This window comes from Hordeum vulgare, chromosome 5H (genome assembly GCF_904849725.1).
Source record: "Hordeum vulgare subsp. vulgare chromosome 5H, MorexV3_pseudomolecules_assembly, whole genome shotgun sequence".
NCBI classification, from domain to species: domain Eukaryota; kingdom Viridiplantae; phylum Streptophyta; class Magnoliopsida; order Poales; family Poaceae; genus Hordeum; species Hordeum vulgare.
Window position 1 is genome coordinate 23,036,337 of NC_058522.1, and position 25,814 is coordinate 23,062,150.

Below are 25,814 nucleotides of genomic sequence, written 5' to 3' on the forward strand. Positions count from 1 at the left end.
GAAACATCCAGAAGCATAACTTAAGAAAAAAAAAAGAAACACCCATAATGTTGGTGAAGATATGAACATGTACAAGCAGCTTGAAATTTTTTGGCCCTCTCCTTATAATATCCTAACGGCGCCATTGCAAATGCAAAGGACAGAATGGCTCTTAAGCATGGCTTGGATTATATGGACTAGTATAAATTATTTAAGCTACTCTCTCCGTCTCAGTTTACAAATCCGACATATGTATCTAGGTCGTCAATTTGACCAATTTAATGAGAGACATATATTATAAAAAAATATATCATTAGAAACTTTAGCTGTTCTATTTCTTCTAACGGTATATTTTTTATGTTAAACAATATATTTTATATAAGTTAAATCTCTCCCTAATAATAAAGCGCCGATCGCTTCTGTCATACGTCGTGACTTCTTTGCAAAAAAGCCCCCGAGGTTTATCGAAATCAACCCGCAGTCCTCCCTGAAGCTGGGGCTTGTCTACCTTTGCGCGTGCAGAAGCAGAGAGCTCGCAGGTCCTGGGCGGCGACGTGAGCTTCGCAGCAGGGCTCCGCGCGTGGCGAGGAGGGCAAGGAAGGTCGGATCCACATCGGAGTTCCCCGGATCCATCCATCCCCGACAGCTGGCAGGCGGACAACAGGCGCAGGTCGCGGCGAGCAGGGCTGGGTGCTCGAGGGGCTCCAACCCTCGATCCCAAAGGGGCTGGCTGGCGGCGGCGCGCCAAGTGGCTATGACTGCAGGAGCGGCTGCCGTCATGGGTGAAGCGCCCCGGCGAGGATACGAGCGCGGGGTCGGCGAGGAGCTCGGCGGGGAAAGGTTGCATAAGTTGCAGCTCTGGCCGAGCTAGGCCTTGGGGAGGGCAGCCATCCGAGGTGGACTGGATCTGCGGCGAGAGGCGGGTTCTGGTGATGGAGAGATGGATCTGGTCGATGGGGCGACCTGCACGCGAGCGACGGCGGCGGCACCTTGAGACATCGTCGAAACTGCAACTCTGGCAGCGCAATGGCTCACCTGGTGGAGAAGACAAGACAAGGGAAGAGGGGGTAAGGGAGGAGCGGCAAGAGGAGGGAAGCAACAGAAGGCAACTCTGGCAGCGCAATGGCTTCCCTGACGGAGAAAACAAGACAAGGGGAGAGGGGGTGAGGGAGGAGCAACACGAGGAGGGAAGCAACAGAAGGCGGACATAGAAGCAGGAGACGGTGCCGGCCGAGTTTTTCGGGATGTCATATGGATGTTGAACTCACTGTAGAGGTATTGCTCGTCGGAGTTGAAGCCGGCGCTCGAGTGCTGGTCGAGGAGTTGAAGCCGGCGCCCGAGTGCTGGTCGAGGCTGAGCGTCACCACTGCTGCTCCGAAGCGTCGTATCCCGTCCGGACATTGCCGTCCGTGTTGAACTTGTCATCGAGCCAGGGCTTGGCCGAGGCGGTCTGCGAGAGCGCCAGGACGACCACGAGCACGGTCAGAGAACGTAGTGCTATTGTAGCTGCCCTGGACTAGAGCTGCTTCTTGAAAATGAGTTTACAAAGTGAAGGACGGTTGGTATTAGACAAAGATAATTTCTGTTTCAAAAATACCTTTCTAGAGAAATGTTACAATTTTTAAAAAATATAACTACTGTTAAATAAGCGTTTCAATTTTAATAAAAATATTAACTTTTATTAATAAATAAAATTTACACGTTTAACCTTATCATCGACGTTTAGTAAAATTAAACATCAATGACCCATGAAATACTTTCCCGCCCGGTGCAACGCACGGTCATTGGCATTTGTACTACTACTAGGTGTGGTTAGCACTTAGACGGATGAAGAATCATCGCACCCGCCGACCGTTCGCCGCACCAAACCGGCCGGCGGCGGCGCTGCCGATTGCCCGGCTGGCCCTCTGCGCGCGCTCCCCAGAGCCCATCTCGCCTCGCCCACACTCCTCACGGTGTTGGCAGTTGTCTCGGCTGGATTAATTTGGCCGCGGGGGGAGGCTCTAGATCCGGACGCCGGCGTTGCGCCCGAGCTTCCGTCCTATCCATCTTCACGGGCAGCGCGCCGTGGTGAGCGCCCGATGAGCCCGTTTCGTTCTCGGATCATATGCGAGGTCAGCGAGCCAATGCCCTTTTTATTTTCCCTTCTCTGATCCTTCCTCGTGAGTCCATAAGTTTAATTTGTACCTGCACCTACCCGTATAGGAGTATGAAATTATTTTCATCCTCGATCGCTGGAACCTGGTTTCCAAATATTTCTGCACGCGGTTTGGGAAATAGCAAGTTTCTGCACTGTTGATGATTATAGATACACGTTTGGTCACATGGATTATCCAACTTGCTTATTATCCCCACTATTAATTGGGTCGGCTTCCTAATTCCTACCACAATCGAGTGTCTGAATTAAGATGAGCCATGATAATGAGGCTGGGTCTACATTCAGTAGTTCATAATTATTACTATAACATTGTTGAACTTCCTTTATTTACGAAATATGTTGTCAATTCTGTGAGCTTAGCGAGCCCCTTGCTGTTTGTCATCGAATCCATAAGTCTGTACTTGCAACTGTCCATTTTCGAAGATCTTCTCATTTCCACTGAAACATGGTTTCCAAATATTTCTACACATCATTTCTGAAACAACAACTTCCTTTACTGTTGGTGATAATAGATACACGTTTGATCGCACAAATTATCATGCTTATTTATTATCCCCACTACTGGGTCTTCCTACCATGAATAAGTGTTATGAACTTATGATTAAGCAAACATTTCATTGTTTTTTCTATGCATACGAGTGATACTCTGTTTCAGTTCTCCACAATCTGTTGAAATATGATGCCGATTCTTATCACGATAATTGTTTCATGATGACAGGTAGTGCTGTACATGTTGCACTGGTTGAACCCATGCTTCATACAACGCTGCATTATACTTGGGCATTGCTACCAAAAGTATGTGGCAAAATCATCTTGCTTGTGGAGGGTTGACTTCATACGTATGCATAGAAAGTCTTGTGTACATTGCACAAAAGATTGGCTAGGCAAATGGCAGACCTTGCTCTTTGAGGATTGACTCCCTAAAGTATGGGAGTTTTTCTCACTTTGCTAAAAAATATGGATAGGCATGATTCTCGCTTGTGGAGAATTGGCCTCTCCACAAAAGCGAGAGGATTTTGCCCTTTTTTGTTATAATCAAGGAAAAACCTTGACCATTTAAGGCTACTATGGGGCAAGATAATCTTGCTCATGGAGAGTTGACTTCCCACGAATGCAAGGAAAGTCTTGTGCACATTACACAAAAAATTTGCCTAGGCAAATGACAATCTTTGCTCTTGGAGGATTGACTCCCTAAAAGGCCAAAAGTAAAAGATTTTTTCTCACTTTGCTCAAACATATGGGTAGGCAAGATCCTCGCTTGTGGAGAATTGATCCCTCCACAAAAGCGATAGGATTTTGCTGACTTCTCTTATAATTAAGGAAATCTTTGATCACTTAAGGCTACTCATGCAATCCTTGCTAGTGGAGGAGAGCAAATTTTGCTCCCCATAAAAAACAATAATTGGCTTGTTCACTTGGCGCAAACATAAGGCTATGCAAGAGCCAAAGCAATTTTGCTAGGTAGAAGAGCATATTTTGCTCCTAAAATTGAAGGCAAGCTTTGCTTAATTAATACAAATGTAAAGCTATGCAAGGGATAAGGTGATCCTTGCTAGTGGAGGAGAGCCATTTGGCTCTCCCCCCAAACCAAGGAAAACCTTGCTCACTTGAGGCTACTGATGAAGGGGCAGGGCAGTTCTTGGTGGTGGTGGAAAGCAAAATTTTGCTCTCCATCAAAACCAAGAATTGCCTTGCTCATTTGGTACTAAAAGCCTATACAAGGGGAAATCCTTGCTGCTTAATGCTACTAAGGGTGAGTCAATCCTTACTAGTAGGGGAGAGCAAATTTGCTCTCCCTCAAAATTAAGGATTGTCTTGTTCACTTTGGAGGGTGGGTGGGTAACTCTGCCTATGCTATGCGGAGCCGGTCCCAAGCCCGGATAAAAGAGGAGGGACCACCATGTCCATTTATATTTTTGTAATGTTCATTGTGTGTTTTTGTTTTAAAATGTAAAAGCAGGTAATTAGGAAAAGATAACCCCTTTAGGAAATGCAAAACATCTTCCCTTATTATAGTTGAATTGTATTGATACTAACAACTGGTTCCCAACCCCTTCTGTGCTTTGTGAGCTACTCTCACACATTTTTCTATGTATGGTTGACGAATGAAATGCTAGAGCTCCTACTTTCTGGAATTAAAACTTTTGAATTCATATGGTTGTAGCTTCATCTCTTTCTCTCGCTCTACACTAGCAATCGTTGAGATAGAGCTAGTACTCTTCGCTGATGCATTGTGATTTTTTCATGCTTATTTGGAGTAATTTTGTCCCTGTTTTATGTTCTGTTTTTTGATTTTTTGTCAATTCAAGAACCATTACTAGCTTGAATATTAGCTAGCTCATGAGAAACCATTCTTTTTTTCCTTCTTGAAGGAGCTTATGACACACTGCTAGGAAAATTCTTTGTACCATATTTAGAGATAAATAATGGACCAGTATTTGTTCGTTGCCATATTGTACTATACGATGCAATTAAATTGTATAGTGCTGCATCTCCAACAGTAGCACCACCTAACATCCACCCCTGACGCTCTGCCTTTTGGAGCAGATGAAGGTTTCTCATGGTCGGCTCATCGCAGAGAATACACGTGAACATATGGTTTGGTAGTTGGTACTTTAGAAGTTTAGGAGTCTATATAGTTTGGTAATTGGTACTTCAGGAGTACTCGTTTTTCTCTGATTGACAGAGTGGTTTGCTAGCAACTAAGAACTAACTGAACAATCAACTGCAACTTTGTTTTTGATAGAAAAACTGCTGCTTGGTCGTGTCATATTGCATCATGTGCCAATTCTCTGACATGTTTTGAATCTATGTCTAACTAAATCCTTGTGTACAAGATCTGCCCAGGAGACAAAAAGGTGACTACCAATTCTTTAAATTCAGACCAATTTCATTTAATCCTTCTTCCATTGCTTCTGTGTGTTGACGCCTGAAGTTATACTTGCATGCTTTGTCGCCGTGCTCCAGCTTGTTACTGGAGTTCTTGGGTAGCTATCTTGCTGAGTCGAGTCTTCTGGAATAGAGATGTTTCTTGTTCTTGCCATCAGTGGTTGCTGCTTCATCAATTTTTCTTTCTAGGCTGACCACTGGGCCAGACACTAATCCTCGGGTAAGAGCGGAGAAGTAGATTCTCAAAGCTAAAAAATGTTGCCTTTGATATTTCAAGTTCTCAAGGCTAAAACTTTACTGTGATTATGTATTTGCAGAGCAAGGAAATACAGAAACTGACAGGTTACATGGCAGGAGAACTGAAGGATTGCATATTTGCATTATAGCCATACATGATTTGCAGCTCAATAGAAAGGGTCCATCTACACCAGCAATTCACGACAAAATTATAAGCAACACAAGGTATGCGCAACTCCAACAGTTATCTAGCATTCCTCTGATATTGTTATGTTAGTAGCATTGGTCTAATTCTCTAATCATTTGGAACAGCTCCAATGTTTATCGACGATGCTTCCTCCTGTAGATGCTGGAACAGTTATGGTGCTGGAAGCTGTTAAGATGCTGGAGGTTTTAAAGCCTAAGCAGGAGCTTTCCAAATTCGTTTAGGAGCTAGTCTATCACAAGCAGGAGGCCAGGTATACAATCATCTTTTGTAGAATCATACTTCTGTATGATATCTCGGAACATTGTGCCTTGATCTGTTTGGCCACATATCTGTAGTGTTTAATATATGTTGATCCATTGCCTTCACTGATTCTTTTTCTTTGATCTGTTACACGTGGGTGCGCTTACAGTACCTACAACCGACCTTTCTACCAACGGGCTGTACTAGATGTAGGCCTAAATAACATAGCTTGCATGAATAATCATCATGATGCTTGTTTTTTACTATTTAGCTATTGTCATCTCGATAGCCTGCTAGTGTAACATTATTTGTTGAATCAAAATCCTAGAGATCTAAGTCATTTCCAATGAATGATCAATGGATGATCTGAGTCATCTCCTATGATCTATGTTCAATGAATGAAATGTTAGAGCTCTTAACTTTTGGAATTAAAATCCTTTGAATTCATATGATTGTACCTTTATCTCTTTCTCTCACTCTTCAATAGCAAGGGTTGAGATAAGTTCATAGTCCTTACTGATGTACTGTGGATTTGTGATGCTTCTTGCTTTGGTGTCCATTAAAGAACCATTACTAGCTTGAATATTAGATAGCTCATGAGAATCTGTTCATTTTTTCTTCTCGTCAAAGGAGCTTATGACACATTGCCTAAAAGTTCTTTTGTACCAGATTTTAGACTAAAAAATAAGATAAATAAATGGACGAGTAATTTTTTGTTGCCATGTTGTACCGTGCAATGCAATTTAATTGTGTAGTGCTGCGTCTCCAACAGTAGCACCACCATAAATCCACTCCTGTTGCTCTGCCTTTGGACCAGACAAAGCTTTCTCATGGTAAGCTCGTCACAGAGGATACATGTGCGTACGGGCTCTGCTTTCTGCTTTCAGTATGATTGTTACTTTGAGTGATTCCACTTCCAATTCAATCCATTTGATTCCACATGGTTTGGTAATTGGAACTTTAGGAGTCCAGTTTGTCTCTGATTGATAGAGATGGTTTGTTAGCAACTTAGTGAATAATCAACTGCAGCTTTATTTTTGATAGGAAAACTGCAACCTGGTGTTATAATATGGCATCATGTGCTAATTCTGTGGTGTGTAATGTACAGTGTTGAGGCCTACTATAACTTGAAAAATGGTAGTTCATTACTATAATTGCAGAGGGTTGTAGCCTTTATTTTAGGGAACAGAGGGCTGTAGTCTTGTATTATTGACATAGTGATGTAAATAGTGAACCAGAGTAGCTCAATGTCTCTCTAACTAGATGTATAAAGTACATCGTCAGCCATTAGTCCTCTCCCTTTATCTCTTCGGGGATAGATAGCGTTGGATGCCTTACAATATATTGTGCACTACCATCTGAATGTTCTTACCGAAGGAGCATATATCCTACTACTTCATAGCGAACTTTGATTTTCCCATGAAAAATTTATATAACGGGATCAATTAGCCTTTTCAGTTGTCGGCCAAGCGATGCCTGAAAGGCTGAAGCACAAGTAAACTGAAAATTTACTTGATTGTGAATGCATGACGTACCCAAGTTCAGTTGGACTGGCTTCCCTCCCGCAGTTACTTACCTGTTCATCTTTGAGCTTGAAATGTGAACTTTGCTCGGGCTGGAACTAACTTGAGCCACCAACCACTTATGTCTCCCCAAGAAAGGTCTGTGAACCGATATGAGTCGGTGATATTGCAATTTATTTAGAGCACCTACTGTCTGGTAGCTGGTCACCATTTCTGCTCGAACTGTGAGGCACTGACAAAGTTGTTTGGCTCTCTCAGTTCAGTTTCCATTTTCATCTCTTTGTTCTTCCATTTTCTCTTTTTCTTGACTTGCTTGTGTCTGCATTCATTCTGGTCATCTCCTTTATTATTCCTTACATCTTGTTGAAGTTTTTTGTAACGGTTCATCAGCATGGCTACAAAAGGGGAACAAGTTGTCACAACTCCAGTTAGGAGGAATAATCCCCCAAAACATTCAAAAGTGATAGCGCCTGAACCATCAAGTGTGCCATCATTTTCATGGCTATTTTGATCTATCCATTTCTTCTCAAGTTGAATGATAGTATCTCCTCCTGTTATGTTGAGTATTGCCCTTGACATCTCAGCACGTAGTGGAGAATTCTTGGGGAGCGCCTAATAAGCAAAGAGATAATTGTTATAAGCTGCACGTGCTAACATATAATGTTTCACTAACAATATCAACTCGATAAAAGCCTGAAAACATTTTTTTTCTGATATAATATATATCCAATACAATGGTTTTATTATTTAGCAGTACCATACTCTTCAGAGAACCGTGCCAAAAGCTGCTTAAATAGCACAAAACTTCAGTAAACTCTTTCAGGCTTAGTTTGTGATTGTTGTGCAACATTATGAGGTACTTACTTGTAAAAAGGTTGTCAAAAGTCTATTGGCCTGTTTGGTAAATCAAATTAGAGTTAGATGAAGTATTATCAGCGGTTGATCTCCCACGTGAGATCTGATATATTCTCAAACAAATATGCTGCTGTATTTGATTTAGAAAAAAAATAGCCAGACACCTAGATATCTAAAAATAAACCAACCGACAGAGATTATGTATCATAATGCACTGACGGAGCCTCAGTGTGATGAATTGCAAATATCAACTCATGTTAAAGTTTCCGATAGTAAACATTCTGTGTTGTTATGTGATTGTTTCTCCAAGCCTCTTGTGGTACTTACATTTATTAAAAAATGATATTGTGTTCATTTTGCTATTTATTTTCTTGACTGGCCTTGTTACCGAAGCGGTTGCAGCAATTTCTTGTCCAAAAAATTGCATCATTCCGCTGGGACGCTATTAGATAGTCAGACTATCCATTCATATTTGATTTTCGTAACATATATCTGTAAGTTTGAATTTTAAACTGCAATCTTGTGATAACATGGTACTAGACTCAAGAGAATAGTGAGTTTAGTTGAACTTACAAATGCAAAACCTGCACTCTTGTAAATTGGCCCCACCATTGCGTAGCCTTTTCTGTACTTTGCAAGAAACAGTTTGATGTATGGGACGTCAAGTACAACCGCAGCAATGCTTCCATTAGAAAGAGCACCATAGAAATCTTCAACTGTAGCATAGGCCCTGAGCTTCGATGTGTCGAAACCAATTTCCACCAGTAGACCCTCTATATAAGAACCTTGGTGGAACCCTACATATTCTCCATTCTTCTGGAGTTCATGAACATCAGTCACTGTGGGTGAAAGCTGATGTACAGTCAGCATTGATGCAAAGCTCGCTGTATAACTTGCTGCAAGTACCAGAAGTACAACCATCCATACACGCAACACAATTCTAGGTAGAAAGCGTTCCAAATTCTCCTCTGCAGAAATAGCATTCAAGCTTTATTAAGACATTGAATGAATTTGAAAGCTGGAACACTGCAATGCACGCCATTTCAGGACTTGTTAGAAAGCATATGCAAATTTCTTTAGATGATTAGTGCAAGTTATCCCATCAATTTTTAACCGATTCAAATAGGATAATGTCTACAGATTTTTTCTCTGTAGCGAAGTGAAATTAAAAAAAGCATGTGCAGTGCTTAATTTCTTTCCAGAAGATACAAATTTGGTTAGTTCATTTTCTTCCTCTGATTCTTCATACTGTGTTTCTGAAGAATTATTAGTTAGACAAATCAAATTTTTGTGTTGTTGAATTTCCAAGATAAAATTAACTACAATAGAGTCCTAGAGATGTTTAGTCAGATCAATGTAGAGCAACACATGCTTTGTCTATGCGACTGAAATACTTGTTCAAAATTCTACCAAGATCTAAGAAACTGTAACGGTACTCAACTCTCTTCAAAAATGGAGAATACTGTAGTCGCCAGTTGTTTGAGTGAAATGTGACCATGCACATGTTCATTGCCATTTAGATACTCCAGCAGCCAGACAACAACTCCTGTGTACATAAATAATAGGATGCTACCAAACCACAACTCAGTGCTTAACGGTTTCAAGAAAAGCCACATATCCTTCATCACGTTTTCCTTGACTGGAACAATCATCCCTACTCCAGATTCTGTGTATGGTACAGTGAAGTCGACATACAATGATCTGTTGTATCTTATAGTAATGTCTGCAACCGCTATGTCGTATTCCTGCAATGGCAATAGTCAACTTTATATATTTGAGAACAATAGAAGCAAACAACTATATTTTAGGATTGATTAAACAATATTATAGCTCAGTTGTTAACAAAGAGAAATATTTTAGCAATCTATAGACTTTTGATTTGCTTTGGGAAAGAAAACTAAAGTGAGCATTTCGGGTTGGCCTCCTTTTGTCTATACTTGAAATAACTGTAGCGTGGAAGCAGAACAAAACACTGGAACAGAAATGCAGAACACATTCAACACATGGTAAAATGTTTAAGCTACTAGAGTTATTTATTGACAATGAAATGTATGCAGCTTTAGTTTCAGCACATTGCAGATTGAGAAATTGCCTTTTGTAAAGTATTTCTTACCTGAAGATAAACATGATAAACAAAATCATTGTAGCTCCCTGTATCAGTGTCAAATTCTAGGTACTCATAAGAAAGTGGAAAAGGTAGCCTCTTTATTGCCTCCTCAAATATGTCAATTGTAAGGCCACTCATTGTTGTTGCATTTTTTACAGGATCTTTGTATGAATTTATAAACTCCGGAATTTTGCTCGAGCGCACACCGACTTTAAGCTTCTTGCCAACTGTAGGAATTTCCCAGCCCATTGGTGTTTTGGTTGACTCTCCTGGCCAAATTACAGGATTTAGATCATGCATTGAGTCTGGTCCTGTTTTTTTGAAGCCATCTTGCTTTAACTGCTTTGAAAGTCCACCTTTCACAGTCCAAAATCCGATTTCTCTCCAACCTCTTCCAACAACATTTATTATTTGGAACACAGAGGCTTTAAGCTGTTGTCTATCTGTAAGGTCAAACTCGCCACTGAAACCTCTGAACTTATTTTGTACAATTGTCTTTAAGAGTTGAGGACCCTTGGTGGAAATAACCATGGGTTCCAAGCATGTGGAGTTTTTAATGAACAATGGTGGCTTATTTGTGGCATTGGATATCCCAACCTTTTCTGCTGCCTGTGCCAATGCCCATATCGTATCGTAGCCCCGTAGCCCAACAATGCTTAGTTTATTGGAGGGTGAATCATCTGGGTTATCCTGCAGGTACATTCTGTTCCACCTTTTGGATAAATTATCAAGTTTTTGTGATCTGGGAACATGATACCTTACTCCAAGAACACCATTCATTGCCTCAATGACACCTGGATTGAGTGTGTCCATGATGTTTGCCACTCCACTTGTGGTAATCCACACAAATCCTTTGTTCATCATCCCTACCTCTTTCGCCTTCGTAAAAAGAAGGGAAGTCATAGTGGATGACATATGAACAATAAATACCCTTGTTTGCATTGCCATCAACTCATTGAGTTTTTTTATAATGGTTTCATTTGTTGCCGACGAAGGGATGACACTGCGATACGGAACACGGACATCAACTTTTTGAAGTGCATCGGTGAGGTACAGTACAATGCCTCTCCCATAGTCAGTGTTGTCATAAACTACCACCACTTCTCTCCATCCATAGGCTTGTACGAGCGAGGCAATGCTATTCACCTGAGCAGAGTCATCCGGTGTCGCTCGTACAAAATATGGCATACTATCAGAAGTGAGAGAGGGGCTTGTTGCTGTGAATGATATTATGGGGACTTGGGTTATATTTCCAAGATTGGATATGAACACAGCTTCTGATGATTTCTGGGGACCAATGATGGCTTGAACTCTGTAATTCTCCAGTAATTCAATAGCTTATGGAAGAGTGCAAGAAAGAAAATGCTTGTCAGATAATATCTATGGAATAACATGTAGTACTCAACATCATAATCATCTGTTTCAAAATTGGTAACAGGTTAAGGACATTTTAGTTTTGGACCTTCTGGTTTTATGAGTCAATACTCTGATTTACTGTCTTGCCTTGCCTCTATACTCCCTAGACATAGCAAATAGCCAAGTAATGTTGCAAGAAGCTGATATTTGACACAACAAACATGTCCAAGGAAATACAAAATCTAAACTCTTATTAGGGAGCACAGTAGGGAAGAGACCCTGCAGTTTGGTACATATTAGAAGTGTAAGGGTAAACACGCAAAAACCTCTTATTTGTTTTCCTCGTACTTGTATGACTTGCGTGGGCTTGGTTGGTGCTTCATCTATAAAGCGGGGCGAAAGGCTATTTCGGAACAAAATAGTGTAACACCATAGAGAGATATTTACTCCCTCTCCAAATACATTCCATATTAGTTTTGTCGTAAGTCAAACTTTGTAAAGTTTGAGATGTCATTCTTCAATCTCACACCCACCCCGCCCCCGCTCTGTAGGGCAACTTGGGTGGGGATTTAGCTATATCTCTAAAGTGGGGTGAATGGCTATTCTCTACACTTTAGAAAGTTTGACAAGTTTATAGGAAAAATATATTAGCATTCACAATACCAAATCAATATCATTAGATCCACAGTGGAATATATTGTATTCATTTCATATTGCAAGTGCTTATATTTTTCCAATATAAATTTAGTCAAACTGAGAAAATTTTAGCTTAAGACAAAACCAATATGCAATGCATTTTGGAACAGAGGGAGTACAAGCAGATTGTATTCACAATACCATATACAAGGTTAGATTTATGAAACCGACCACTTAGAAATGTCATAGCTGAGTTCCTGAGATATTGTAACTATAGCAAACTTATAGGGAATGGTATGAGTACAATGTACTCCTTCGATTGCATTTTTTTTGTGAAATAAAAAGCTTGCATCACGTTACATTGATAGAAAGAACTCATGTATGTTGTTACCCTCGTCTCACAACTAGTTCTAGCTTGTTATGGATGTTGGCTGCCGTGTATTTTACTGTCTGATTTCAAACCCTGACCTTATATTTGGTATTACAATATTCTATTGATAGTACAAAATTACAATCAGAAGAAAATGCATTTAAATAGAAATCTGAATTCCAATTGCATCTAGGTTGTATAACTTAATCTACGTCTTATTGGATTAATTGTTGGTCGGTGCATGCATTTGTACATGCCAAATATGCCATATGTTTTTCCATTGAGGTACTAATTTGCTTTTTCCTATGGAATTATATCATTAACTTGCGGAGGTTTTTAATACATGTTCCAATGACGCATTAACAACGACGAGGTTCAAGATATTGCTTACCAACTGGGAGAGCTTGAACATGTTTTAATCTCAATTTTGAGGCCATACTATAATAGGGGATTGCTTGATTGAGCCCGCTTGGAGAAATTAATATGCCACTCAAGAAAGGGTTTTGAACTAGAAATAAGCCAACTTTTTCCAATTTGAAAAAACAACACAGCTTGCATTTAATCTTAAGACCACTCAACTATTCCCAACTAAATGGGAAGCTTCAAAACCAACATATTTTCCAATTAGAAAGAGATGATGGCTCAGTAGCGAGTGAAGATAACATCACCTACTATTGTAAGGGCTTATTTGGTTCTTCTGAGCGTAACAATAATATGATGTCTAAAGATTTTGCGGAAGATATCCCTCAGCTTTTTGTGGCAGAAAATAAATTCCTCGCCGCTCCTTGCATGAAAAATGAGGTTTGGGAGGCTGTCTCTTGGATAGAATATTTTGGACCGGATGAATTTCCGGTTGAGTTTTACCAGGTATTTTAGGAGGTAATCAAAGTTGACTTGATGGATCTGTTCCATGCATTTCATAGCAGTTACCTACCAATGTATAATCTCAACTTCGGAGTAATTAACTTACTTCCAAAACTGAAAGAGGCCATGCGAATTCAACACTTCAGACACATTTGCCTGCTAAACATGAGGTTCAAAGTATTCACTAAAGTGGCAGCAAATAGAACATTAATCAGGCTGTTGATCAAGTGGTTTGCCCAACTCAAGTGGCATTCATTAAGGGTAGAAACATTCTCTAAGAGATTCTAATTCTTCACGAGACTGCTCATGAGGTGCGATTTTTAAATTGATTTAACAAGGCACACCATAAATTAGTGATATTTTTCTTCTTCAGACCCTCTAGATGAAAGGATTTTCACCTTCTTGGTGCAAGTTGATGGAAATTTATAACCAATGGAAGTGTTGGTACCAATATAAACAATAGAGCGGCATTTCCTAATAAAAAGGACCTATGTCAAGGGGTCCTCTTTCACTGTCCTTCTTAATGTACTCCCTTCGTCTCATAATGTAGGATGTTTTTTGACACTACACTACCACATTATAGGACGGAGGGAGTAGTTGCCAGCACTATTGGCGACAATGATTGAGAGAGCCAAGTCAGAGGATCTTATCAATGGGATGGTGCTTCATATGGTGGATGGCGAATGGACGCGAATGTCTACACCCTATATGGATTTTTTTTAGTAATTCAACAAGAAGTCAAAAAATTCAAAAAATATTTTTGAAATAAATTTGACCTTCCGTTGTACTCATGAGAAAAATTTCACAAAAAAAAAAATCTTCTTTGACTTCTTTTCAAAAAAGATAATTTTTTGTTCTAAATAATGTGAATAGTAGCCTATAATAGCAAATAAGTTTACGAAAATGCCTTCTGGAGCTCGTCCTCCATGGAGGCCGGTTTATTTTTTTTCCAAAATTCATCAAAATTCATATTTCTATAATTCAAAAAAATCTGAAAAAATACAGATATACATGGAGACTTAACACACATGCGTGTAATTTTTAGGACGAAATACATTAAATGAGGTCTGTGCAAAAAGACAAATCTGAGGCTTTTTAACACATGATACAATTCATCCTCAAAGTCCAGAAATTTGTCGTTTTTATGCAGGTCGCATTTAAAGGTATTTCATCCTGAATTTTTATACACATACATTTCATCCTTATATAGTTGCATATATTTTTTTCAGAATTTTTTGAATTTAAAAATTTTGAATTTTGAATTTTTCGAAAATAAAAAGGCTCCATGGAGCTCCGTCACCAAACGACCTATTCATAAATTTTGTCTTTTTCGCTGTGAAGTGAACTTTGTTTTTTCGTTTTGAAAATTTATATACCAGTACAAAAGTAAGTCAAGTTCATCGTAAAAATAGTTCTTAACTATTTTGATTTTTTTATTTAATTATTAAAAATCAATCTCATATAGGATGTATATACAACCAGGAACCAAAGTGTATTTTTTGATGATGGATTATCTACTTTATAGTACACGGATGGTATTTATGGATCTTGGCATCGGAAAAGCAATGAAAGATAACCCTAAAACTAGCTTGGTACATTCGAGCAATTATCTGGTTTAGTTTATTTCTTTCACAAAAGCGAGAGGCGCGTGAAGCAGCTGATCATTACACTAGAATGGGCGTCGGAAAAATGATGAAGTAGTTGGATAGTCAAGCAATTTATCCTAGGGGGTAGGCTAGTCCTGATGTATTAGATTCTTAGGCCAATGTACATGATCTCTTTATAGAAAATACTATGAATATTTATATTACTATAACAAATATTGTATATAACGTGAAAACATATTCAATGATGAACCTAAAGGTATCGTTCCGGTATTGTAGATCTCACCGAAGTTTTTTATAAACCTGGTCAAAATTTACAAAATTTGACTTAAGACAAACAAATGCACAGAGTAAATAAAAACAAATGGAGCGTCTTTATTTGGAATTCATATAATACTAGTACTACCACTGTAAGTGATCTAAAATGTCGTAGTACTCCCTCCGTCTCAAAATAACTGTCTCAACTTTATATTAGCGCTAGTATAAAATCTATATATATATATATAATAAAGCAAATACGGTTTCTGGTCGTCCGTCTTGAAAATTACTCCTAAAGTTTGCATAAATTACCCACCATGCCACCGGTAAGTAATAGAAAACGTTTCACAAAGCGAAAAATCTTGGACTGGGCCGGCCAATGTAAAAACCTCCTATATTACGATCTGCATGCTGTGAGAATATCTAGCACACCGTATGGGCCGGCCCATGCACAGGCACCTGCTTTTAGTTTAGTTTATTTATTTATTTTCAGTTTCGTTTTATTTTTATTTTAAATAACTTAAAACTTCAAATTATCTGTAAAATTTTAATAAACTGAAAATTATAAATCAAGATATTTAAAAATTAAAATGTTTGTGACTTAAAAAACTGCTCGGAGTTTTGTAAAAAATGCTCGCATATACAATAAAATATTTGCAATTTTAGAAAAATGTTTGCACAATAAGAATAGTCCATGATCTCAAATACAATTCCATGTATTAAAAATTATTAAAGGCATTTAACAAAATGCTTTCTAATTCAAAATATGTTAATGCATTTAAAAAATGTCCTAAAATTTTAAAAATAGCTAATGCCTGTTTTGATAGTTTCTTTTTTTATTTAAAATTTTCCGTTCCATTTTTTTATTTATAATTTAAATAATTTAGAATTACAAAAACTTTTGCATATTAAAAAATAGGAATTTTGAATTAAAATGCTGACGAATTTTTATTTTGAATTAAAAATAGGATTAAATAAAGCGCTGGATTTTCAATTTTTTTTGCAAATTCTAAAATAATGTTCATGAATTTAATAAATATATTACCAATTTATAAAATTTATTGTTTATTCAGAAAAAGTTCATGCGTTTCAAAAAATGTTTGTGAATTTAAAATAAAATCCTCCAACATCTAAAATTATGTTCGCCTTTTCTTGAATTGGTCGCCAATTCAAAAGAAAATATTTAAACCCGTTCAACATATAGAAAATATTCACGATTTTTAGTAAATGTTTGTAAATTGTAAAAAATGTTCTCGATTTTTAAAATTGGTCCCATATTTGTAAAATTATTCACGAAAGATCTAATGTATGTAGTTAAATATTAGTACTTCTAAGTCTTTGTGACAAACCTGTGTGAATTTTAAAGAATTAACTGTTGGATGGATCGGATTAGTATTGTATGTTTTCTAAAAGAAATTCTTGAAATTCAGAATAAATCTTTGAGTTACCAAGATTTTTGACAACCATGATATATATATTTTTAAAATGTAAAGATTGCTTCAACTTGTGAATAAATTTAAAAGAAGAAACATTTTCTTGCATTTGTGCACAAAATTTCTAAATCAAGCGATGATATGTGAACATAATGTGGTCACCATTATTGGAGATTATGTTTTTTTCTTCCGTGGCAACGCACGGGCCATTTTGCTAGTTATATATAATAAAGCAATTAGTATTTCTGGTCGTTCGTCATTAACATTATCCCTAAAGTTGATATAAATTATCCATTATGCCATCCATAAGTAAAGAAAACGTTTTAGATTTTCCCAAAGTCGCTTTCTGCTTTGTTATTATATAAAATGGTGATACGAACAATGAACAGCCCGCATAGCGGCCAAGGCAAGGGCTATTCTACGCAGGTCACCAGGGTTCGATCCCCATCCAATACAATTTTTCCTCCTTTTCATTTTCTCATTCTGTGTCCTCCCTTTATGAGCCGGCCTGGACTCTTCTATTTTTTTTCATTTCATTCTCTCTTTCTTCTTTTCTCATTTTGTTCTTATCCTTCTACGGTGTATAAACTAATTCGGCATTTCCAAATTTCAAAAGTGATGAATTATAAAAATGTTCGCAAAATTATAAATTGTATGTGAATTTTTTTTTTAGGAAATCATAAAAGTTTTGTGGATTCAAAAAATATTGGTGTATTTGTAAAAAAATCACGATTTGAAAAAAATAGTCGGGAAATGATCATGCTCATGATTTTGAGAAAAATGATCTTGTGTTGAAAACATATTCGGGAATCTGAAATAAGTGTCCATCAAATTTAGAAAATGTACAGAAAAAGTAAAAAACTAAAATTTTAAAATTTGTTCCCTGATTTTAAAAAGGTTGAGTGATCTAAAAAATGTTTGCTGAGTCAAAAAATGCTCATGAACTTGAAAACTTTTTATGCATTTCAGAAAATGTTCGTAAACAAAACTTTTTATGCATTTATAAGGTTCATGATTTTTTTTTGTGAAAATCCAAAATTTCAAAAAATGTCGATTTAAAAGCTATTCACCAATTCAAAGTCTTTTATGTCTAGGATTTGATGTTATATTGTTTACGTGTGAGTAGTTTTTGGTCGATGAGATTTGTTTTAAAACTTTTAAATATTTGCTTACACAACATAATGACAAGTGTGGCATGCAGTGGCAAGCTCATTGTGGCCAAGGCTTTGTGTTGAAAATGCTCATGAACTTGAAAACTTTTTATGCATTTCAGAAAATGTTCGTAAACAAAACTTTTTATGCATTTTAAAAGGTTCATGATTTTTTTGTGAAAATCCAAAATTTCAAAAAATGACGATTTAAAAGCTATTCACCAATTCAAAGTCTTTTATGTCTAGGATTTGATGTTATTTTGTTTACGTGGGAGTAGTTTTTGGTCGATGAGATTTGTTTTAAAACTTTTAAATATTTGCTTACACAACATAATGACAAGTGTGGCATGCAGTGGCAAGCTCATTACCTTAGAATTTAGCATGTTGAATGTATTGTGCTCAAGTGAACATCGTGACCATCATCAATGAGGGTGGGAGAGAAAGTTAAGTGGCAACATGATGAGCCACCATGTTAAAAGAGAGGGTGTTCATATTTGAGGGTACTGAATCAATCCTAAAAAATGCTTATATATCTATAGCACATAATATTTTTTGTCTCCGTTGCAACGCACGGACATATTTGCTATAGTAATAATAATCTTTTCTTAATCTATACCTAATAATAAAGAGGCTATTGCTTACGTTGGAAAACCCACCACGACATTTTTATAAAAAAACATGTAATTTTTATTATTCAACCCGCAGTTCAAAACCGTTTTGTTCATGAACGACACAAGAGCACCCGACCCAAGCGCACCTAATAATAATTAAAAACGAACGTCGTTCTCCACATGATCTCGCCTCGCTTGACCAGTTTCGGACAAGGACTCTGCAGGAGCCTCGAAGCATCACGGCCCGATCCATGACTATATAAATTAACACCAGTCAATATATCAGGCCTCGAAACTCCTCGCTATTGAAATCGCCTGTCGCTCCCCAGGCAAATGCGCGTTCAGCCGCGCTCATCTTCCTCCCCATCGGCTATAGGTCAGGCAGTCCTGAAATCTTAAAAAAAAGACCATTGGTGCGACTCCATGCCACCGAGCTCGCCCACGGAGAATCGATATCTCCTCCGCTCCCTCGCCTGTGAGTCTCATCGAAATCGAGCTCCTGGAGAGGCAGGAGCTTGCCTCGCTACCTTGGCTGCGCTGGTTGCCGGTCGCCGGCCGCCGCACTTGCGCAGTTACCTCGAGTGCCTCCAAGCGACACAGATCTAAGGTAGGAAGGGACTTTGCGTGGAAAGAGAGAGATGGAGACTTAGAGAGACGATGCATGGACAGAATCGCTGGAAAGAGAATAATGGCAGACAACCAACCGTCGATAGCCTATCCATCTTAGCATCAAACCAAAGCAAATATGGGTCCCACGAAGGGGCGTGCGGTGTGTAGCACAATTGACTGCGTGATGTGCTCTAGATTTCCTATTATATTCTTTCTGATGCGTATACAATATATGGTTCATTTTGAGCTGAAATTTTTGCATGCACAAGTGGATTTTGTGCCTCCTAATGATTACGCATGTCTCATGGATTTGTGGCTACTGGCCTACTGCTTGTTTGTCACATGATTAGTCATGTGGAGATAGATTTCTGGGTACAAGTGATTAAGCTTGTGATTTTATGATCCTTATCTCCATTCTTTTCTTGATCTCGTTTTTGCACCATCAATTTTTCTCATCTTCTCTTTTACTATGTTTTTTCTATCGTGCCTACTATTTTTCGTAGGTGTTGGGCAGAAAGGTTATGCATGGGCGGATCCATCAAGATACTACTATACCTTGACCCAAGATCATCACGTGTGAGAGGTGGGTGTTTCGGCCACACAAAGACAAAAATGAGCTTTAGTTGCACAGTTTAATGTTCAAATTTGAAGTTGTTTGTTCAAAATTCATACTAAAATGCGAAGAGTCTTGCCTATAAAATAATTGTATTTTGCGCATAAAAAAATAAATATTGTTCTTCCTGTTGCAACGCACGGGCATTTGTGCTAGTTGTACTTAAGGTTAAGACACTTATTTTGAAACGGAGGGAGTATTAAATAAGATCACTTGATATTTCTGAACCCTGACAACGTGAACGTACTGCATAGTGCACACACACGCATATCATATGTGTACCTGCTGATGCGGCCTTGACATCACTGCCCATGGAGTCCCTGACGTGGAGAACAAGCTTGGTGATGTAGTTCCGGTGTGCCGCGTAGAAGTCCTGAACGGCCAGCAAGACGCTGGTTCGCGCCACCTTTCCCACCGGCGAACCCAGGTCGAGTATCACCCCGACATGGAACCCATCTGCCAACTTGCCGTCGCCGGTGGCGTCTCCGGCAACGCCGAAATCGACGGTGGCGGCGAGTAGCAGGAAGAAGAGGACGATGGCTCTCTCCATCACACTTTTCTTGTGCTGAGATGCATTTTAATTGCACCCTCTTATATGCATCAGGGATCGATGACGCTGGTGGTCAAATCTGGGAGTTGCGAGGCAGATTGGCTGATTCGTGACAGGTTAGTTGTTTATTCCTTGGTCACTGGACTTTTGGGGTGTGTGTTGTACGTATTTGCGGCCAAACTAGGGGAAATTTCAGCCGGAGTTGCCTCTGGATAAATGAATGAATTCTTGTAATGCATGAGACGAGAGGAGGGATCCAAGATACGTATTATAGTACTCCCTGCTCCATCTTAAAATAAATATCGCAAAATTTATACTAAGTTAATATAAATTTTATACTAGATCAACTGCACTTATTTTAGGACGGAGAGGGTACAGGGTACGAATCGGTCCATGAAATCTATGCTCACGCGTTGTTCAACGCGTACCGACTTTTTGCAAGGGAGGCGCCGACGTGTCTTTGATCCTTGATTTGTCTGCGCAAACGAATGATCTTTTCTTTTTCAACTCTTACGTATTCGTTCGGCTGCGAAGAACATGGAACCAGACTTCGCGGCTGTAGACGCGCGTGACTGAAGGTGGTTGATCGTCTCGTCTAGTCTACCTTCACAATTTCACACATAGAGGGCCCGGCGCTTGGTGAGGCCGAGGCAGACCCCGCAGCACAAGTCTATCCAACACCCAGCATTGTCGTGCAATAAATGGTTGAAAACCATTACTCCCTCCGTCTCGATGCATTAGACATCTTATGAAAATTAAATAATCTTAAAATACTAAAGCACATTACAGTAGTATTAGTTGCATGCATATTAATTAGACCCCATCTATTAATTAAAGGACCGATGCATGCAATTTATGGGTCATGTTTTTTGGATTTGAAGAGGTCTTCTAATTAATACTCCATCCGTCCCAAAATAAGCGTCGTTGGTCTAGTGTAAAATTTGTACTAATTTAGTGTTAAGTTTGCGACACTTATTTTGGGACGGAGGGCATGTTTTTAGTTGAGAAAGGAATAGTGTGATTGACTTCCTCTACAATTTAATTTCTTATCCTACCCAATCCCTACGTGCCTAGGTTGCAGTGCACCTTCTAATATGCCTAATGCACCGAGACGGAGGGAGTACATTTTTGCTGAACCACCTTCTTTGCGAGCGTATTTCAAAACCATCATCTTTATCGAAAATAACGAAAGACCACCACTTTTGTGGCAAGTGAGTAACAAAAAGCATAAATTAGGAACCGGGCCGCGTTAATAGCAAAACTGACGGGTGCGACCCACATGTATGGGTTGATGTGGCAAAGACTGGTCCTAGTCAATGTTTGACCTGCTGAGGTGGACGGGGGTCCCACTTGTCTGCCTCACACCTTTTTCCTCCTCATTTTTTTTCTCTCTCCCTCCTCTTCTCACCACCTCCATCGTCGGCTAGAGATCACCGAGTTCAAGGAGGCGCACCTGCTGGAGAGCCTGCCTTGCAACCTAGCAGCCCCGAGCTTGCCGACAAGCATCGCCCGCTCCCGCAACACCAATGCCTCGCTCCCGCTACCATCCCGTGACCGCGCCTACGCGCCACCGGTCTGCACCCGCAGCTCCTCCGCCATCCCGCGCCTACGCGCCGCCGGTCCGCATCCGCAGCGCCGCCACCCTCGACCGCGCATTTGCCTCCCCGCGTCCCGCCTGCAGCGCCGCCGCAGAGGCCCCGTGTGCTCGCCCCTCTCGTCTCCGGCGAGGCCGAGGCCCCGCTTGCCCATGCCCTATGCGCTCCGGCGAGGTCGAGGCTCCGTGTGCACGTGCCCTACCTACTCCGCAAGGTCGAGCCCCTCGTGCTCGCGCCCCAGCCCTCTAAGGGGAGGCCGAGGCCCCGTGTGCTCGCCCCTGTCCTCTCCGACCAGGCCGAGGCCCCGCGTGTTGGGGAACGTCGCATGGGAAACAAAAATTTTCCTACACGCACGAAGACCTATCATGGTGATGTCCATCTACGAGAGGGGATGAGTGATCTACGTACCCTTGTAGATCGTACAGCAGAAGCGTTAGTGAACGCGGTTGATGTAGTGGAACGTCCTCACGTCCCTCGATCCGCCCCGCGAACAATCCCGCGATCAGTCCCACGATCTAGTACCGAACGGACGGCACCTCCGCGTTCAGCACACGTACAGCTCGACGATGATCTCGGCCTTCTTGATCCAGCAAGAGAGACGGAGAGGTAGAAGAGTTCTCCGGCAGCGTGACGGCGCTCCGGAGGTTGGTGATGACCTTGTCTCAGCAGGGCTCCGCCCGAGCTCCGCAGAAACGCGATCTAGAGGAAAAACCGTGGAGGTATGTGGTCGGGCTGCCGTGGAAAAGTCGTCTCAAATCAGCCCCAATACCTCCGTATATATAGGTGGGAGGGAGGGGACCTTGCCTTGGGGCTCAAGGGGCCCCAAGGGGGTCGGCCGAGTCCAAGGGGGAAGGCTCCCCCCCCAAACCGAGTTGGACTTGGTTTGGTGGGTGGGAGTCCTTCCCTTCCTTCCCACCTCCTTTTTTTTTCTTTCTCTTTGATTTTTATCTCTATGGCGCATAGGGCCCTTTTGGGCTGTCCCACCAGCCCACTAAGGGCTGGTGTGCCACCCTCAAGGCCTATGGACTTCCCCGGGGTGGGTTGCCCCCCCCGGTGAACTCCCGGAACCCATTCGTCATTCCCGGTACATTCCCGGTAACTCCGAAAACCTTCCGGTAATCAAATGAGGTCATCCTATATATCAATCTTGGTTCCGGACCATTCCGGAAACCCTCGTGACGTCCGTGATCTCATCCGGGACTCCGAACAACATTCGGTAACCAACCATATAACTCAAATACGCATAAAACAACGTCGAACCTTAAGTGTGCAGACCCTGCGGGTTCGAGAACTATGTAGACATGACCCGAGAGACTCCTCGGTCAATATCCAACAGCGGGACCTGGATGCCCATATTGGATCCTACATATTCTACGAAGATCTTATCGTGTGAACCTCAGTGCCAAGGATTCATATAATCCCGTATGTCATTCCCTTTGTCCTTCGGTATGTTACTTGCCCGAGATTCGATCGTCAGTATCCGCATACCTATTTCAATCTCGTTTATCGGCAAGTCTCTTTACTCGTTCCGTAATACAAGATCCCGCAACTTACACTAAGTCACATTGCTTGCAAGGCTTGTGTGTGATGTTGTATTACTGAGTGGGCCCCGAGATACCTCTCCGTCACACGGAGTGACAAATCCCAGTCTTGATCCATACTAACTCAACTAACACCTTCGGAGATACCTGTAGAGCATCTTTATAGTCACCCAGTTACGTTGCGACGTTTGATACACACAAAGTATTCCTCCGGTGTCAGTGAGTTATATGATCTCATGGTCATAGGAATAAATACTTGACACGCAGAAAACAATAGCAACAAAATGACACGGTCAACATGCTACGTCTATTAGTTTGGGTCTAGTCCATCACGTGATTCTCCTAATGACGTGATCCAGTTATCAAGCAACAACATCTTGTTCATAATCAGAAGACACTGACTATCTTTGATCAACTGGCTAGCCAACTAGAGGCTTGCTAGGGACGGTGTTTTGTCTATGTATCCACACATGTAAATGAGTCTTCATTCAATACAATTATAGCATGGATAATAAACGATTATCTTGATACAGGAATTATAATAATAACTATATTTATTATTGCCTCTAGGGCATAATTCCAACAGTCTCCCACTTGCACTAGAGTCAATAATCTAGCCCTCACATCATCATGTGAATTACATTGTAATAAATCTAACACCCATATAGTTCTGGTGTTGATCATGCTTTGGCCGTGGAAGAGGTTTAGTCAGCGGGTCTGCTACATTCAGATCCGTGTGCACTTTGCATATATTTACGTCCTCTCCCTCGACGTAGTCGCGGATGAGGTTGAAGCGTCGTTTGATGTGTCTGGTCTTCTTGTGAAACCGTGGTTCCTTTGCTAAGGCAATGGCACCCGTGTTGTCACAGAACAAGGTTATTGGATTCAGTGCGCTTGGCACCACTCCAAGATCCGTCATGAACTGCTTCATCCAGACACCCTCTTTAGCCGCCTCCGAGGCAGCCATGTACTCCGCTTCACATGTAGAATCTGCTACGACGCTTTGCTTGGAACTACACCAGCTTACTGCACCCCCATTAAGAATAAATACGTATCCGGTTTGCGACTTAGAGTCGTCCGGATCTGTGTCAAAGCTTGCATCGACGTAACCTTTTACGGCGAGCTCTTCGTCACCTCCATACATGAGAAACATCTCCTTAGTCCTTTTCAGGTACTTCAGGATATTCTTGACCGCTGTCCAGTGATCCACTCCTGGATTACTCTGGAACCTACCTGCCATACTTATGGCCAGGCTAACATCCGGTCTAGTGCACAACATTGCATACATGATAGAACCTATGGCTGAAGCATAGGGGACGGAGCGCATATGCTCTCTATCTTCATCAGTTGCTGGGCACTGAGTCTTACTCAATCTCGTACCTTGTAGAACTGGCAAGAACCCTTTCTTGGACTGTTCCATTTTGAACCTCTTCAAAACTTTATCAAGGTATGTGCTTTGTGAAAGTCCTATCAGGCGTTTTGATCTATCCCTATAGATCTTAATGCCTAGAATGTAAGCATCTTCTCCTAGGTCTTTCATAGAGAAACTTTTATTCAAGTAACCCTTTATGCTCTCCAAAAACTCTACGTTGTTTCCAATCAGTAATATGTCATCCACATATAATATTAGAAACGCCACAGAGCTCCCACTCACTTTCTTGTAAATACAAGATTCTCCAACCACTTGTATAAACGCAAATGCTTTGATCACCTCATCAAAACGTTTGTTCCAACTCCGAGATGCTTGCACCAGTCCATAAATGGATCGCTGGAGCTTGCACACTTTGTTAGCATTCTTAGGATCGACAAAACCTTCGGGTTGTATCATATACAACTCTTCCTTAAGGAAACCGTTAAGGAACGCCGTTTTGACATCCATCTGCCAGATTTCATAATCGAAAAATGCAGCTATTGCTAACATGATTCTGACGGACTTAAGCATCGCTACGGGTGAGAATGTCTCATCGTAGTCAACTCCTTGAACTTGTGAAAAACCCTATGCCACAAGTCGAGCTTTATAAACGGTCACATTGCCGTCAGCGTCCGTCTTCCTCTTAAAGATCCATTTGTTCTGAATAGCCTTGCGGCCCTCAGGTAGTACCTCCAAAGTCCACACTTTGTTCTCATACATGGATCCTATCTCGGACTTCATGGCTTCTAGCCATTTGTTGGAATCTGGGCCCACCATTGCTTCTTCATAATTTGCAGGTTCATTGTTGTCTAACAACATGATTGATAAGATGGGATTACCGTACCACTTTGGAGCAGCACGTGGTCTCGTCGACCTGCATGGTTCGACAGAAACTTGAACTGGAGTTTCATGATCATCATCATTAACTTCCTCCTCAACCGGCGTTGCAACCACAGAGGTTTCCCCTTGCCCTGCGCCACCATCCAGAGGGATGAGAGGTTCGACAACCTCGTCAA

At 40.7% G+C, this 25,814-nt stretch overlaps 1 protein-coding gene and 1 long non-coding RNA gene across 2 annotated transcripts; one reads left to right on the forward strand and one right to left on the reverse strand.

Moving 5' to 3' along the window:
* Window positions 1-3,997: 3,997 nt before the first annotated feature.
* On the forward strand, window positions 3,998-5,836 carry LOC123398760. The gene is made up of 4 exons (XR_006610253.1): window positions 3,998-4,995; window positions 5,105-5,246; window positions 5,344-5,488; window positions 5,576-5,836. It is a non-coding gene; the product is annotated as an uncharacterized LOC123398760 (long non-coding RNA).
* A 260-nt stretch (window positions 5,837-6,096) lies between these two features.
* LOC123398759 (glutamate receptor 2.8-like) lies at window positions 6,097-10,348 on the reverse strand. Its single transcript, XM_045093214.1, has 4 exons — window positions 10,203-10,348; window positions 9,531-9,834; window positions 8,663-9,057; window positions 6,097-7,846 (listed from the first exon to the last, which is right to left on the reverse strand). Exons 1-4 carry the CDS (start codon window positions 10,332-10,334, stop codon window positions 7,439-7,441), a joined length of 1,239 nt encoding a protein of 412 aa, XP_044949149.1. The 5' UTR covers window positions 10,335-10,348; the 3' UTR covers window positions 6,097-7,438.
* Between the last annotated feature and the right edge of the window lie 15,466 nt (window positions 10,349-25,814).